At 44.8% G+C, this 15,890-nt stretch overlaps 1 protein-coding gene across 7 annotated transcripts in view; it reads left to right on the plus strand.

Annotated features, from left to right (window-relative positions):
- The window catches only part of EPB41L5 (erythrocyte membrane protein band 4.1 like 5), a 142,229-nt gene extending 126,558 nt beyond the window's left edge, over nucleotides 1–15,671 (plus strand). For 5 of the 7 annotated variants that reach the window (XM_027099171.1, XM_027099170.1, XM_027099167.1 and 2 more), the window contains 5 exons: nucleotides 2,780–2,870; nucleotides 4,576–4,650; nucleotides 8,000–8,041; nucleotides 8,372–8,505; nucleotides 14,722–15,671. In XM_027099171.1, the coding sequence (XP_026954972.1) occupies nucleotides 2,780–2,870; nucleotides 4,576–4,650; nucleotides 8,000–8,041; nucleotides 8,372–8,505; nucleotides 14,722–14,788 (409 nt within the window). In that variant the 3' untranslated portion in view covers nucleotides 14,789–15,671. The remainder of the gene's footprint in view (nucleotides 1–2,779; nucleotides 2,871–4,575; nucleotides 4,651–7,999; nucleotides 8,042–8,371; nucleotides 8,506–14,721) is intronic. The other 2 variants (XM_027099168.1, XM_027099173.1) reach the window with 1 other exon arrangement.
- The last annotated feature ends 219 nt before the right edge of the window (nucleotides 15,672–15,890 follow it).

A 15,890-nucleotide genomic window follows, 5' to 3' on the forward strand; every position in this document is an offset into this window, starting at 1 on the left:
TGATGGACGCTTAGTTTGCTTTGTATCTTGGCTATTGTAAATAATGCTGCTGTAAACATTGGGGAGCGTGTATCTTTTTGAATTAGTATTTTTGCTTTCTCCGGATGTATATCAGAAATACAATAGAATTGCTGGACTGTATAGTAATTCTATTTTTAGTTTTTTGAGGAACCTCCATACTGTTTTCCATAGTGGCTGCACCAATTTATATTCCCACCAGCAGAGCACAAGGGTTCCCTTTTCTCCACATCCTCACCAACATTCGTTATTTTTGCTCTTTTTGACCATAGCCATTCTGACAGGTGTGAGGTGATACCTCATTGTTTTGATTTGCATCTCCCTGATGATGAGCGATGTTGAGCATCTTTTCATGTGCCTATTGGCCATCTGTATGTGTTCTTTGGAAAAATGCCTATCCAGGTCTTCTGCCCACTTTTAATTGGTTTGTTTATTTATTTTTTTAATATTGAGTTGTATGAGCTATTTATGTATTTTAGATATTAACCTCTTACTGGTCATAGCATTTGCAAACATTTTCTCCCATTCTGTAGGCCATCTTTTCATTTTTTCAGTGGTTTCCTTTGCTCTACAAAAGCCTTTAAGTTTAGTTAGGCCCCATTTGTTTAGTTTTGCTTTTGTTTCCTTTGCCTTAGGAGACAGATCCAAAAACAATATTGCTATGATTTATGTCAAAGAGTGTTCTACCTTTGTTTTCTATTGGTTTTATGGTTTCTGGTCTTACGTTTAGGTCTTTTATCCATTTTGAGTTTATTTTTGTATATGGTCTGAGAAAGTGTTTTAATTTCATTCTTTTACATGTAGGTGCCCAGTTTTCTAAGAACCATTTACTGAAGAGGCTGTCTTTTCCCCAGTGTATATTCTTGCTTCCTTTGTTGTGGATTAATTGACCCTAAGTGCATGGGTTTATCTCTGGGCTCTCTGTTCTGTTCCATTGATCTATGTGTCTGTTTTTGTGCCAGTACCAGCCTGTTTTGATTACTGTAGCTTTGTAGTATAGTTTGAAGTCAGGGATACCTCCAGCTTTATTCTTTTTTCTCCAGATTGCTTTGGCAATTGGGGTCCTTTGTGTTTCCATATAAATTTTACGATTATTTGTTCCAGTTCTGTGAAAAATGTCTGATAGGAAGTTTGATAGGGATCACATTAAATCTGTAGATTGTTTTGGGTAGTATGGACATTTTAACAAGATTAATTCTTCTAATACATGAACATGGGATATCTTTCCATTTCTTTGTATCATCTTGAGATTTCTTTGTCAATGTTTTCAGAGTTTAGTTTTCAGAGTATAGGTCTTTTGCCTCCTTGGTTAAGTTTATTCCTAGGTATTTTATTCTTTTTGATGCAGTTTTAGACAGGGTTGTTTTTTTGATTTCTCTTTCTGATAGTTTGTTATTAGCGTGTAGAAAAGCAGGACTAATCTCTTGTTGAGGGGCTGGGAGACTTCATTGTGAAATGTATTTCACTCCTTTCGGGGCTCACTCCTTTAGTCTCAGCTGTTTCTTTTCTTTGGAGCACAAAGTTATCTTTTCTCTCTGGTAGCTTTTAGGTTTTTCACTGCTTATTCTGGAGATTCTGCATTTTCATTACTGTGCATCTAAGTATAGTTTTATTTTTCATTCTTGTTAGTATTCAAGGTGGTGTTTCAATCTGAAGACCTATGTCTTTTTTTTAGTTTTGGAAAGTCATAAGCCCTTATCTTTGTGAATATCCAGCATCCGTTAGACATTAGCTGAAATGCCCCGATCCCTTCTGTCTCTCGTAACTATTCCTTCTTACTTTTCATCTCTCTGCCTCTGTGTGCCTCGGTGCTGTGGCTGCAGTAGTCCTAGCTTCCGTCTAGCTCCCGAGGCTGACTTTTCCATCTAGGATTTGCCTCTTGTTTTTTCTCAGTCTCCCTGTGGGATTGGACGGGCACTGCTCCTGTCACTTGCATGCTTTCCAGTGATGCTGGAGAGGACTGGGGTCCCTGCCGGGTGTGTCATCCTGTTGGGTGGCGGTCTCTTGGCTTCCCCGTCTCCTCCCTGGCATCGAGGCTGCCTGTTCTTGTGATCCTCACCTGGGGTTGACATCCTTGTCCTTCCTGCTGGCATCCTCTCCCGGGCCGATCCCGCCGCCGCGTCTGGAGCCCTGGAGGTGGGCCGCTGCCCCGTGCCGCGGAGTGTGCTCCCACCTGCCTCCTGCAGGGGCTTCCTGCCTCGTTCTCCGCGCCTCAGGTGTTCCGTGTCACTGAGCTGTCCTGTTCCTGATCTGTCTTCTTCGTGTATCTGTCTGTCTTGTTTTGTGTATCTGCCTAGTCTTTTACATGATTTCTCTAGATCGGTTGTTCTTTGGAGTAGACTGTAGCATCTAATCTGCCCATAACCCTGAAATCACCTCTTGTACTGTGTGTTTCACGGTTTTCGGCGTTTCCTCAAAGCTCGTGAGCTACCACTGACATCCTTTATTGGTTCTGAAGTTTTATGAGTTTATTCTTTTGTTAAAAAGAAATCTTTTCTGTCATTTCATTGAGCTTCAGGAGGGAAGCAAAGCACTAGTGAACGGGTCTGACCTGGTTGCGAACCTGTTATGCAATGGGTGGGGAGGGGTTCATGGTGGTGTGTGGGGCAGCGCGGACCACTATCTGCCCCCCGCCACCCCTCGCTGTCTCTTCCTTCCGTGCGGGGTAGTTACCCTGCTTCCCCGAGCCGCCTCCTTCAGCACACTGCCTGTTGCTCCTGCATCGGTCGTCCGTGACACAAACCTGTCTTTGTCTTCCTAGTGCTGAGTTAAATGAGAACGCCATGCCCGGCCCTGGAGGGTCTCTCATTCCGATGCGAACCACACCTGCAGAAAATGGGCCTGCTCTAAAGGTAACGATTCCTTCCACTTTCAAGGTTGCTCCACAGAGACTCCCTTGCCTTGAATCCTGGTTGTACAGGACACCTGGTGATCTCTGACGGCCACCAGAACGTCAGCCGTGAGAAGAGCGTTGAGCCTCACTTCTCTAGGGAGAATCCAACTGTCACATCCCTCCCAAGAGCAGCTCAGGGTTTCTTCTCCATTTTTGAGGTATTTGTTGGTAGTTTTGTTTTTAGGGGGTCTCGGTGTTTTTGGGTTTTGGATTTGGGCTATGCTACCCTAGTGTCTCAGACTTTACATGACACATGACAGGCACTAAATAAATATTGATGGATCGAAATTGACTTTCTGACACTGATTGTGTTGTAACATAACCAGCTTGTCTCAAATTCTGCCTCTCCTCTATCCATCGGCCGTACAGTCTTAGCAGGTCACAAGTCACAGAGACCCAGCTCATGCCCAGTGAACGCTTTCATTTGCAAGTTAAACAAAAAATTATTTTTGTAGATGAACATTTACCATTTTGTTCTTTTATAGTGCAACCACATTTATTGTAGAAGTTTACCAAATATTTCATGAAAACAACACATTAGAAATCACCTGATTCCCACTACCCAAAGACAGTGTGTAGTTAATATTCAGGTGTATAGTTTTTCAGGCTTAGGGGTTTAAAAAAAAAAAACTCAACCTAAAATACCTTTAATCAGGAGATTTCTTTCTGCTAATTAAAATTCTAAAAAGATACACTGACATCTCTGATCACTGAAAATCGTTAGTTGGAACCCGAGATGTTTTTGGAACAGAGAAGGACAGTTAGCCCAAAGATTTATTGCATATTGTACCAGACAGCGTGATAGGCTTTGAAAATTCAAAAATGAGTGAAACATGGCCTCTTCTTTCAAACTGCTTCCAGCACAGTTGGAGAGAGAATTTTGATACGTTGTGGTAGAGATATGCACAGGCCACCTGGGGGGCCCACTCAGGTCGCAGGGTGTGGGGGGGGGGGGGGGGAGGGGGGGGGGGAGGAGACAGGCAGGTTTTCATATGTGCGATTAAAATTCAGTTGACATCGAACAGGAAACACACGGTGGCCTGAAGACAGGCAGAAATGTATAAATGAAGGGCCTTTTTTGTTATGGACTACACCCTGGATACTTACTTCTCTTATTTCCAGACTGGAATTTTATCTGTTATCCTTTTAAAATTCTTCCTGTGCCCAGAAACACACACACACTGCAGTACAGAACTCTGTTTCTATAAGGTGCTTCAAATACTAATTAGACAAAAGTATTAACATTTATGGGGGGGTTATATTATACTCTTTGTGAACAGTGAAGCATCCATGTGGATAAAGAAGCATTCCAAGTTCAGGCGTGTCCTTAGTCATCGTCTCCTGGGCTGAACCTTTAGCCTCTGCCATCTGGTTTAAGAACTGAGAGCCGGGACGGTCCTAACCCTACACAAGTTTTGTCTCACCAGAAGGAATAGTTGTATGAAAATTCACATGACACTTCAGCTTTTTAAAGTTCTGACTAGTCTAGGTTCCCCTCCAAACAAAAGTGGAATCACTAATAATCGTGATTCCTGAGGGTCCCCTTCGTTTAAAGGTTAACACCATCCAGGCCTGGGTCCAAATTATACATTGAGAGGATATGGAAAAAATCTAGTCTGGTGACTAATGGGTCATTTAACATCCGTGTATCTTGTCTTCTGTAGGATGCTACAGATGAATTGGATGCCTTGCTTTTATCTCTAACTGAGAATCTCATTGACCACACAACCACACCTCAGGTAAATAGGCTTTAAAACAGCAGGATGGAAAGGTATTTCTGTTTGAAAATGCTCCCAGTAGATTCCAGTTCTTGCCTTTTCTGCAGTTTAGTAAAACTTTTCATTTAGTAAGTGTTTATATTTCGGTAGCCACCTAGCATTGCCTTTTCTATAGGGAAGTTCTGCCCTCTTGAATCTGTGTGTCACTGGACAGCAGCCACATGTTGCTGAGCCTCTTTGTAACTCAGCACCCTGTTAAGTAGTGTGAGAGGGACATGTGGGGGTAAGCCAGCTTCTGAAGAGTTCAGACAGTAAGACCTCCAGGTGTCAAAAACATTTACAGAATGGTGGGAGCATAAGAGCGGTTGGCGTTAAACATATTGATCATTATTTGAGTTTGGGAGATACCGTGTTAAGTACTGTGACCATAAGACAAAGAGGAAGCAGTCGCTTCCCTCCAGAGACATACTGGGGTGCAAGGTACACAGATAGTGCATTTAGTGCCTTGTGAGTGGCGTGGCAGGATTGCCGTAGGGGTCACTTGAAGGCTTGCAAGTGAGGGCAGTCCTTCCCCTGATGTTTGCGTAGGTCACCAGCCCTCACTCAGGTGTGTGTCTGCATCACTGGAAAGAGTAGGAAAGCACAGATTGCTGGCCTCCACTCTCAGGCTTTTGGATGTGGTGCATGTGATCTGGGGCCCAAGAAGCTGCATTTCTGACACGTTCCCAGTGATGTGGGTGTGGGCCGGGAACCACCAGCTTAGGGCCATAATCACAAGAGACTTTACCAGGTGAGCAAGCAGAAAATGAAAGGGATGTTGGCAATATCGGGCTGCAATAATCCTTTAACCAGATGAAAGAGGTAACTTCTAAGGCCAATGCAAGATGGCCTGAAGCCCGGAGAAGGAGTCCTTCGGGCCCAACTCAGAACACTTACTGCTTGTTTGTGCTGTCTCACAGGTGGGGGTAATACAGTGATGAAAATCAATTTGATTAAAGACATTTTTTTATCACTAATATATTTTTCCTTCCCTACAAATTTAGAATGTTTTAAATAAAAATGTAGACTATGATGCATTTTAGATTCTACATATGAGCTATCTATTCTATTACACTTACTGATTTTTCTGTTGTTAGAACTGTAATACTCTTCTAATCATTTTTTTTTGGCTGCGTTGGGTCTTCGTTGCTGCGCGCAGGCTTTCTCTAGTTGCGGCAAGCGGGGGCTACGCTCGGTTGCGGTGTGCGGGCTTCTCATTGCGGAGGCTTCTCTTGTGGAGCACGGACTCTAGGTGCATGGGCTTCAGTAGTTGTGGCATGCAGGCTCAGTAGTTGTGGCACACGGGCCCTAGAGCACAGGCTCAGTAGTTGTGGCTCGCGGCCTCTAGAGCGCAGGCTCAATAGTTGTGGTGCACGGGCTTTGTTGCTCTGCAGCAGGTGGGATCTTCCTGGACCAGGACTTGAACCCGTGTCCCCTGCATTGGCAGGCATATTCTTAACCACTGAGCCACCAGGGAAGCCCTCTAATAACTTTTTAAGTGATTTTGATACATGTTGAGGCCAGTCCAGCATCAGTATGCAGGTGTTTTGCTGTTTTTCCTTGTTAATTCTTTCAGATGATTTTTAGAATAACTTTGTCAAGTCTCACTCCCTCTGAAAGACTTTGAATTTTTATTTGTAATTACGTTAAATTCATAAATTAACTTGTGGAAAGAACTGATATATTTGTGATAATTCGTCTTAGCCAAGAGTACAGTATGTTTTTCTCATCCATGATTTCCTATTTCTCCTAGAAGTTTTTTAGTTACAGTCTCCCCAATATAAGTTTTATATTTTCCTATTTTTGTTATTTCCAGGTCCTTCATGTTTTTTTGCTATTGAGATTTTTTTCCCCGTGATATTTAAAGAATTTAGGATTTAACCTAACAGAAAATAGAGAGTCTCTAAATGTTCTCTGTAAGTCTTCTCTATTCTTCATTAGGTTAACTCCTAAATACTTCATAGTTTTGTTGATATTGTGAATGGTATTTAATTTTTTTACTATTGAATTCATAAGTTAATTTTGTGTCTGGCAAACTTGATGAATTCTTTCAGTAGCCAATCTGCTGATTCAAATATTCTGTCAGTTTCTGGGGTGTCTTTAGTATCTCTGTCTGCAGTTATTGATTAATCCATTTCTTACCTATTGCTGGATCTTCCAGTCTTTTGTATATTTTGAAGATAGGCTGTGAGATGCATATATGTTGATGGTAATTATACTTTCTGAGCTCCTTTTAGCACTTTAAAGTGTCCTTCTTCGCCCTTTTTTTCCTCTCTTTATTTCCCTTTTGACTGATAAAAAATTGACACCCTAGCTTTAAGTTTGAATCACCTTATGTATAATTTTCTGTCATTTTATTTTCAACCTTTTTCTATCTGTTGGTTTTAAGTGGACCTTTCAGCGTTTTGCTGGGTCTTGTATTTAAAATCTTATTCGAGAGTCTGTATCTTCTGATTGAGTTTAAATCCATTTATATTTACTGTAATTATGGTTATTATAGGACTTGTTTCTGCCAAACCATTTTTGTTTACTTTTACCATATTTCTTTTTTCTCTCTCTTCTATCTCCTGTGGTTAGAAGTGCACTTTCTTAATATTGGTGGGAAAGTCATATTTTGTATTTTTATTCTTTTGTTGGTTACCTAGATTACTAAAACCTGGACTTATATTAATTTTTTCTTACCAGAATCTGTCACCAGTGCAAGGACTAGTCTAAGCTTCCACAAAATAGGGGGGAGTCGGGAGTTCATTAGATTACAATTCTACATGCAGAAGTAAGATACAGAAAATTAAACCTTAAAAAGAATATAGCAGAGGCCCTGTGAGTCAGGAGCAGCGTGGGTGTTTTCATTGCTCTCTCCTCCAGGCAGAGTTAGAAAATGGCCTGTAGCTGGACAGAGCTTTCTTCTGTCTTCATTTGAGTTAGCCACAGTCCGCTGTGCAGCATGCTACCAAGAAGGCTAGGATTGTTTGTAATGGACTGAAATGAAGTTTCAGAAAATAAATCTTAAATTGGATGCTAGGGGTTGGGGACAGTCCTAGTGAATGACCTGAAAGTAGTAGTAGCATTAGTAGCATTCTGGGAGTAGTAAGTTTTTAGATTAAAGAGGTTCTCGAGATTATGACAGTTTCTTAAGTGGTGACACATGGCGTGTGTGCTGTAGAAAAGGACCTTGGGTTCAGAAGTCCATGTCAGCTCAAGGGCACCATTAAGACCTGCTCCCTGCCCCCCACCCCAGTGCATTTCATAGTAGAAGAAAGCATTATGAGTATAATTATGAAAATAAGTCAGTCTTCCCTAAAAATAAATATACATGTACAATTTTTTTCAGGTATCTTCCATATCCACGATCACACCCCGTTGGATTGTGCCAGTAAGTTAACATTTGCAATTTTTCTTTCCATTACCCTTTCAGAATGAGGCCTGAAGGAATACCAGGTTCTTATTTTTCCTTGAAAACATGGGGTCATCATCAAATCTCTACTGATTGAACCTACTGGCTTCAAACTAGAGGTTTAATTTTTCTGTTTGTAAATACTTAAGGGTGCTGACAAAAACAAAAATATAAGTCTGATGTGAAGGATGGTAGAAAAACAAGGCAGCTGTCACGGTGAACATCACCCTTCTCATGACGCGGGGCTGAGTGCTGGCTGCGGGGCAGGTGTGGTCACCTCCGCTCAGACGGCCCGCGTGTTTCCCTCAGCAGAGCGCTGCCCTTCCTAACGGGCTTGCAGGAGACAGCGGGCTCTCGCCGGCCGGGAAGGAGGGGCCTGGCAACAGAGGTGTGGTCTCCCTCATCTCTCCCCCAGCGCCGTTCTTCGTGGATGCTGTGACCAGGTGAGGAATCTTTTCTCAGTTGCAGTTCTCAGGCCTCTGTTAAGAGGAAAATATAACGAAATTAATTGTACTTAAAGCAATAATGTCAGTTCTTCTCTAGTTGAACCTAATTGAAACTGAATAAATCTTTTCTGTGATTATTATTTAGAGTAGTGTTTTTTTTCTTTTTTCTTGTCAGTAGCAATCTTCTACAAAATTATGAAGTAGACCTTAGTTTCTTTTTTTATGAAGTCTTTATTAGATAAAGATATGAGCAGGTTTATCTTTAAAACTTTGTATTTGTTTTAAAATTGATTTATGTCTTTTCCTGTCATGCTTTACTGTTAGGTTGTCCATGAATATAGCGGAAGAGGCTCAGATAAGGGTGGGGTAGGGGATTCCCAAAGTGAGGGCTCTGATGTAGCTTCTACCGCAAGCTTATTTTAGCATATCACTTGCCACAGACAGAGCTTTTGTTCAGCATGTAGTTCTTCAACTTTTAATTGTTAGGATCAAGACTGTGCCTGTTTTTCAGAAGATCTATAATTGCCTCATTTCTCACCTCAGACGTCTTCCTGGTATGTCTACTGTTTCTCACATCCTCCTGGTGTTGAGAATGCGGGTTGGTCGAAGTAGATGCTTTAGAGAACAAAATCCCTGATTATAACAGAAAAGTTATTAGAGATAATTAACTTGAGAGAAATTCATAGTTTCATTTTAAAATTGTTGTCTTATCTCCATAGTCTTTAATATAATTGTTCACTCAGCAAACACTTACTGTCTGCTAGGTACCAGGCATTGCTTGTGTCCGGCACTGAAGGTAGGCGTGAACAGGACAGACATGGGGCCTATTTTCCTAAATATCTGTATGATTGGTAGTTCCCACTGCAAACATAGGGATTGTGTGCAGAGGGCCAGGTGATAATTCTTCGTAATTGAGTTCACACAGTAAAATGCGAGTTCGTAAGGACTTCCAAATGAGAAGTTACAGATGACATCAGAGCTTGTCTCCATTCCTTCCCAAAGCAAAGTAGTCATAAAGCAATTAGATCAAAGATGACAGGTAGTACACCTGAAACTAATATAATATGTCAGTATCTCAGTAAGGAAAACATGGCCAGTAAATCAGTGAAGCAGTCGAGTCCAGAAGCAAATCACACAAGTATAGTTACCTGATTTATGAAAAATGATAGTACAATGCTGAAGGGAAAGAGCGGTCTTTCAGTAAATCAGCCTGACAAGTTAAATATCCTTGGTGGGAAAAAATCTTGACCCAACCTCATACTATACACCAAAATCTACTGTAGGTGGATTGCAAATCTAAATATGAAATGTCCAATAATAAAGCTTTTAGAAGAAAATATAAGTGAACATCCTATGGCCTTGAAATAGGCAAAGATTTTTTAAACAGGTCACAAAAAGCTTCAATCATACAGGAAAAATTGATAACTTGGATTTTGTCCAAAACTCCTATTCAGGGACTTCCCTGGTGCTGCAGTGGTTGAGAGTCCGTCTGCCAAAGTAGGAGGCACGGGTTCGAGCCCTGGTCCGGAAAGCTCCCACATGCCACAGGGCAACTAAGCCCGTGTGCCACAACTGCTGAGCCTGTGCTCTAGAGCCCATGAGCCTCAACTACTGGGCCCACGTGCCACAACTACTGAAGCCTGCGCTCCTAGAGCCCGTGCTCCGCAACAAGAGAAGCCACTGCAATGAGAAGCCCGCATACCGCAAGGAAGAGGGGCCCCTGCTCACTGCAGCTAGAGAAGGCCTGCATGCAGCAACGAAGACCCAACACAGCCATAAATAAATAAATTTTTAAAATTAAAAAAAAACTCCTATTCATCGAAAGATATTATTTCAAGCACTCAAAAAGGAAGCCACACAGTGGAGAAGACAACCGCACTTCCCCTTCCCCCTGACTCTGTCTGTGTCTCTCTCATAAAGAACTCATATCCAGAATATATAAAGAGCTCTTGTGAATCAATAAGAAAAAGAGAGCTCAATAGAAAAATTGGCAAAAGAGTTGAATAGGCAGTTCACAAGAGGGTATCCAGGTGGCCCATCTTGACAAGTTATTGAGAAATACAAATTCAGACCACTGTGTGATACCACTGCATACACCTAGAATGGCTCAAGTGAAAATACACATAGTACCAAGTATTGGTGAAGTTATGGGGCAACTGAAACTGTAAATTGAAATAACTGTGTTGGACGTAGATTTGGCTGTATCTACGAAAGCTGAAAATACGTTTACATGCGTACCCAATAGAAATACACATATGTGTCCATCAGAAGGCATGTACAGGAATGTTCACAGCAGCTGTGTTCATCGTAGCCCAAGCTGAAGACTTTTTAAAAGCCCACTGGCAGTTAACTAGATAAGTACTGGACTAGAGCAGTGAAAACTAACGAACTGTAACTGCGGTAGAGAGATACAGATGAGTCGCGCACACACAGTTACGTGAGGTATTTATTGATCTGTAACAGATCACCACACGTTTAGCGGCTTACACCCCATTCCCTGCAGGTCAGGGGTCTGGTACAGCGTAGCTGTGCACTCTGCTGCGGGTCTCCCCCAGGCTCCACTCAGGGAGTCGGCTGGAGCTGGGCTCTCATGTGAAGGGTCAGCTGGCGGAGGGTCTGCAGTCATGGCCATTGGCGGAATTCAGCTCCTGAGGGGCTGCCCGCTGAGGGCTGGCTCCAGGCCGCGCTGCCCTCGCTACTTGCCTGGGTCCTTTACTTCAGCAGAGCCAGCAAACCAGGAAGGCGGTGGGACGCCTGCCAGCCGGCCAGAGGTCGCCATCTGTATACTGTAATCGCGGAGTGACAGCCTGCTGTTACCTTTGCTCATTTGCATTGGTTAGAACAGACCACAGGGCCTGCCGTGCTCAGGGGGAGGAGGGGGTCATTGGGGTCATCTTAGAGTCTCCTCCGCATGATGATGGGAAGGAGGCACAGCTCTCAGAGACCGAAGTAATGGTTACCTGGAGGTGGCTAGTTTCAGAGTGCTAGTGACTTTCTGTTTCTCATTCTGCGTGCTGATTGCACAGGTGTGGTCAGTGTGCACAGGGTCCTCAACTGACAACTCCTGATTTGTGCACTTCAGCGTATGTATGTTATAATCACTAGCGTGTTTTTAAAAGAATGGTGATGGCGTTGCATCTGTACAGATTCAGATTTACTTGGGGTGTGCGCTGTGTAAATTTAAAGTTAAAGAACAGGAGAGGAGGGCTTCGCTGGTGGCGCTGTGGTTGAGGGTCCGCCTGCCGATGCAGGGGACACGGGTTCGTGCCCTGGTCCGGGAAGATCCCACGTGCCGCGGAGCGGCTGGGCCCGTGAGCCATGGCCCCTGAGCCTGCGCGTCCGGAGCCTGTGCTCTGCAATGCTCGGAGAGGCCACAACAGTGAGAGGCCTGCGTAACCCAAAAAAATAAAAACAAAAGAACAGGAGAGGAAACAGCAGCAGTTGAGATTACCGAGCAAGTTTTAGGAGCAGCTAAATGACAGATAAGTGGTGACCAGCTTGGCAGAGAGGAGAAAGCTGAGATCTAAGCCTGAAAAGGGGAGGGGGTGGAAACTGGGAAAATACGAAGCCAGTCCATGCGCTAGCACCCGGGCTGGCTCAGGAGCTGAGGCACCAAGTGTTGGGAAGGTGGGTCCAAGGTGGGGCTGCAAATGAGCCCCTTCATACACTCCCCCTTCCCGCCCTGCCGATGCCGGCCTCATTCTGGAGGCTCCCCTCTGGAGGAGCTGGGCGGGCAGGGCCCTGGGTCTGGGGGCCCTGTTGGGAGGAAGGCCCTGACCTGGAGGGGGTTAACTCAGTGTCCACACGCCAAGGGGTGAGACCCCCAGCCTTCCTTCTGTTTCCAGCCTCCAGAATGCTGTGGGCCACGTATAAACGTCTCAGGTGAGAAATTCAGAGGATTGCTCTCTAGAGAACCTGACCGAGCGAAGAAAAAGGCCCAGAGAGACTGACATTTGTGGATCGCAGGAAATCTGGTACCTCGACTTGGAAGCCCGTAGTTAGTGGATTTTGCCCACACGTGCACAGCTTTCAGACAGCGTTCCAGCGCTTCATGCTCAAGTGTGAGCATGCTGCTTCCCTCTTAAATGTGAACAGAGCCAACGATTGTCAGATGTTTGAGGGAACACTAGAGCAGGTCAACTTGAAAAAGAAACAGGGAGGAAATAAAGGAATGTGAGCGTCAAAAACTTTGCAAAGTGACAGTGTGAGAAAGAAGATACTGCATCCATGCAGCAGTAACAGGGAATTAAAGAAGGAACAGAAAATGAAGTATTCTTGGAAGTTATTAACCATGTTAAAAATAAAATTCAAAGGATGCACGGAAGGTAAGATTGGAGAAATCCCCCAAAATGTAGAACAAACGTTGAGAATTGGGAGAGAGAAGAAGATTGGAGATTGGTCTAGGAAGTCCACTATGTGAATCATTGGAGGTCCAGAAGAAAGAACACAGTAAATAAAGTGTCCAAGAAAGAAATCAAGACTTCCCAGGACAGAAGCACTTGAGCTTTTAGATTAAAGGAGCCCAGTGAGTATCCAGTAACAGAATGAAAATAGACAACAGCAAGGAACATCGTGAAGTTTCAGAACGTAAGAGAGGATGTTAGTCTTCAGAGAGGGGAAAAAGAGTTCATACAAAGGACTGGTGATCTCAATGGCAGCAGGCTTTACTGAAAGCTAGAAGATAACAGAGCAATGCCTTCAGAATTCTGGAAGAAAATCATTTCTCACCTCATGTTTTGTACCCAAGCTATCAATGAAGTGTGAGATTAGAATGAAGACATTGTAGGGAGTTGCCTGGCCGTCCAGTGGTTGGGACTCGGTGCTTTCTCTGTCAGGGCCCGGGTTCAGTCCCTGGTAAGATCCTGCCAGCCGTGCAGCGCAGCCAAAAAAAAAAAAAAGAAATGAAGACATTTTAAAACGTGGAGTTTCTCTAAAATACGTGCTTCTAAGGCGGCCTTCCTCAGGAAGCTACTTAAGTGGAGGATGTGTTCCATCAAAACAAGGTGATTGTCCAGGAAAGAAAACGGGGAACCCAGGAAACAGGTGCCAGAATTTACCAGGAGGAGAGTGAAGGGAAGTTCCAAGCAGGCCTAGGAAGGCTCCTGTACAGATTGGAAGGGGAGGCTTTGGAGCCCCAGGAAGGGTATTGCCAAGGGAGAACGAACAACACGTGGCCCGCGCCCAACTTTACAAAAGGACCTGAGACCAGAAGCCTGGTTGCGTTTGGTTAGGGATAAATTAGAAACGGAGTATTGGACGCCGAGCAAGCAGTTACAACGAGAAAACAAATTGTACAAGAAAAGAAATACAACACACCCATAGTGAGCTGTGGAAATATTTATGTAATTATAGCAGACGATGACTATTAGGGAGGCCTGTGTGTCATTGTGGAAACACCCCCTTGAGAACAGTGAGGACAGACGGCAGCTGGCGGGCCCGCCTGGAGGGCTTGTTAGAGCACAGGCGCTGGGCTGTCCTGAGGCTTTGGGCCAGTGGGCCAGGGGCGGGGCCTAAGAACTTGCACTTATGACAAGTTCCAGGACCACGCTTTGAGAACCAGGGATCCAGAATAAGAAGGGAAGTACCAGGAAAATCCAGTCGGCAGTGTCGTCTCTGTGGAGTGGAAACGCGGAAGGGGGGGTTCCAGTGACAGCTGTTTTGTTCACACGTCTTGATAGCACATCGACGATGTTAACCTCTGGCCTTGGGACTTCGGTGTCGTTTTCAGTCTCCCTGAAGCCTGCACCTCCGCGCACGCCCTTGCCCTGCGGGGAAGCGTCGCACTCTTACTCTTGCTTCACCTCTGACGCAGCAGGGGAGGTGGCGCGGGGCTCAGAGCCGCCGCGGGGGCCGCGTGAGGACACACAGGACCCCCGGCCCTGGTGCTTGCCGAACGTGTTGCCATGGTGCTCGGCACAGCCCTGTCCTCCGTGTTCTGTGACAGCCCTGGCTCAGCAAGAGGTGTCTGTTCGGTGTATTTTATCCAAGGAAGCAGGGGAAATTGATGTCTTTAGGTTCCATTTCAAGATGGAATAAGCATCAGTTATCTAGAAAATGACCCTCTGCGGAATCGCCTACGTTAAGTGCTACTACACACCCCTCTTTACTCTCCGCATGCTCCGCGAGGCGCCTGGGAGAAACGCAGGTCGCTTCCGCCTTGGATGGTCTTTGCATTTTCCAAAAAGTGAGTAACGTGTTCTTTCTTCCTGTCAGCTCGGCTCCAGCCTCTGCTGGAGAAGCCACCTTGAAGCAGAAGTGTTTGCTGACAACAGAGCTCTGAGGGGCGGCCACTCCTCACCGTGACCCGAGGCCGGGCCCTCCAGCCGTCCGTCCTGGAGTCCGCTTCTGCTGGAGCTGGTTCTGCACTTGTGGGTAAAAGAGCTCACCCGGGTGTGACTTCACCTCTGTGAAAAAGCAGTTACATTTCCGTCCAGCAGGAAGGGCGTAATTACACTACACGTTAGCCCAAGTGAGCGTCTGTGATCTTTTACTTTCTCTCATTTCGTTTGAAGTTGTGAATTCTGCCGCGGGGGATCCCTTTCCCTGTGGCTTTCTCCGAGCTCTTTGCTCCGCCCAGTGGTTGTGACTGTTCATGACGCCCCCTGGGTGGGCCGTCCCTGGTGGTCAGCAGCCTTGGGAAGGTTACTTCTCTCTCTGGTGTCAGGGTGAGTGTCCTTGATGTGAATGCCTGCTATAGAAATTGTACCCTTCTGTGCATTGCCTGGAAATCAGGAATTGAGGTAGATTAATTATTACTAAAGAGAGGTTTTTAGAATACAGAGGGTTTTCAGATGTCTCCCATACTTTTGACTTTTTGCTGGACTGGCTATCTTAATACTCCAAGTTTACATCAAGGTAAGATAGACCTTGAGAAGAATTACAGAGGAATCAGTTGCCCGGCACAGTTTTTCAGCCCAGCCGTCCCTTGGGAAGCACACCTGCGTGGAGCGCACGCGCATCCTGTAGCTTTTGGCCTGGAAGGGGTGGGGTGGCCGCAGAGACCCCCAGGCGTCCACACGGCTCCCTGGGCTGCGTGGGGTTGAAGGCTGAGGTCGGCTCAGGCGGCGAAGGAGAGCACAGTAGTTTCCAGGTCCCCATTTGGACGTAGGCTCCATTTCCTTTTAATGTAAGCTGAATAAATTCAGATGGTGTAAACTGAAGGAGAAAAAATGCCAGGATAGAAATAGGGAATCGGGTTGAGGGGATTCATGTCTGAAACTAAATGCAAGGTACTGCAAGAACGTTAGGGATTTTGTGTTAGTTAAAAAGGGTTCTCTAGAATTTCCTCATTACTTTCCATCTGCACAAAAAATTCTGGATGTTAAAGTAGTATATGCTCATTATAGAAAATAGAGAAAAGAATTTCAACACCCAGAGAAGCA

This window comes from Aethalodelphis obliquidens, unplaced genomic scaffold (genome assembly GCF_003676395.1).
Source record: "Aethalodelphis obliquidens isolate GAN/ISIS:26980383/991018 unplaced genomic scaffold, ASM367639v1 scaffold129, whole genome shotgun sequence".
NCBI classification, from domain to species: Eukaryota; Metazoa; Chordata; class Mammalia; order Artiodactyla; family Delphinidae; genus Aethalodelphis; species Aethalodelphis obliquidens.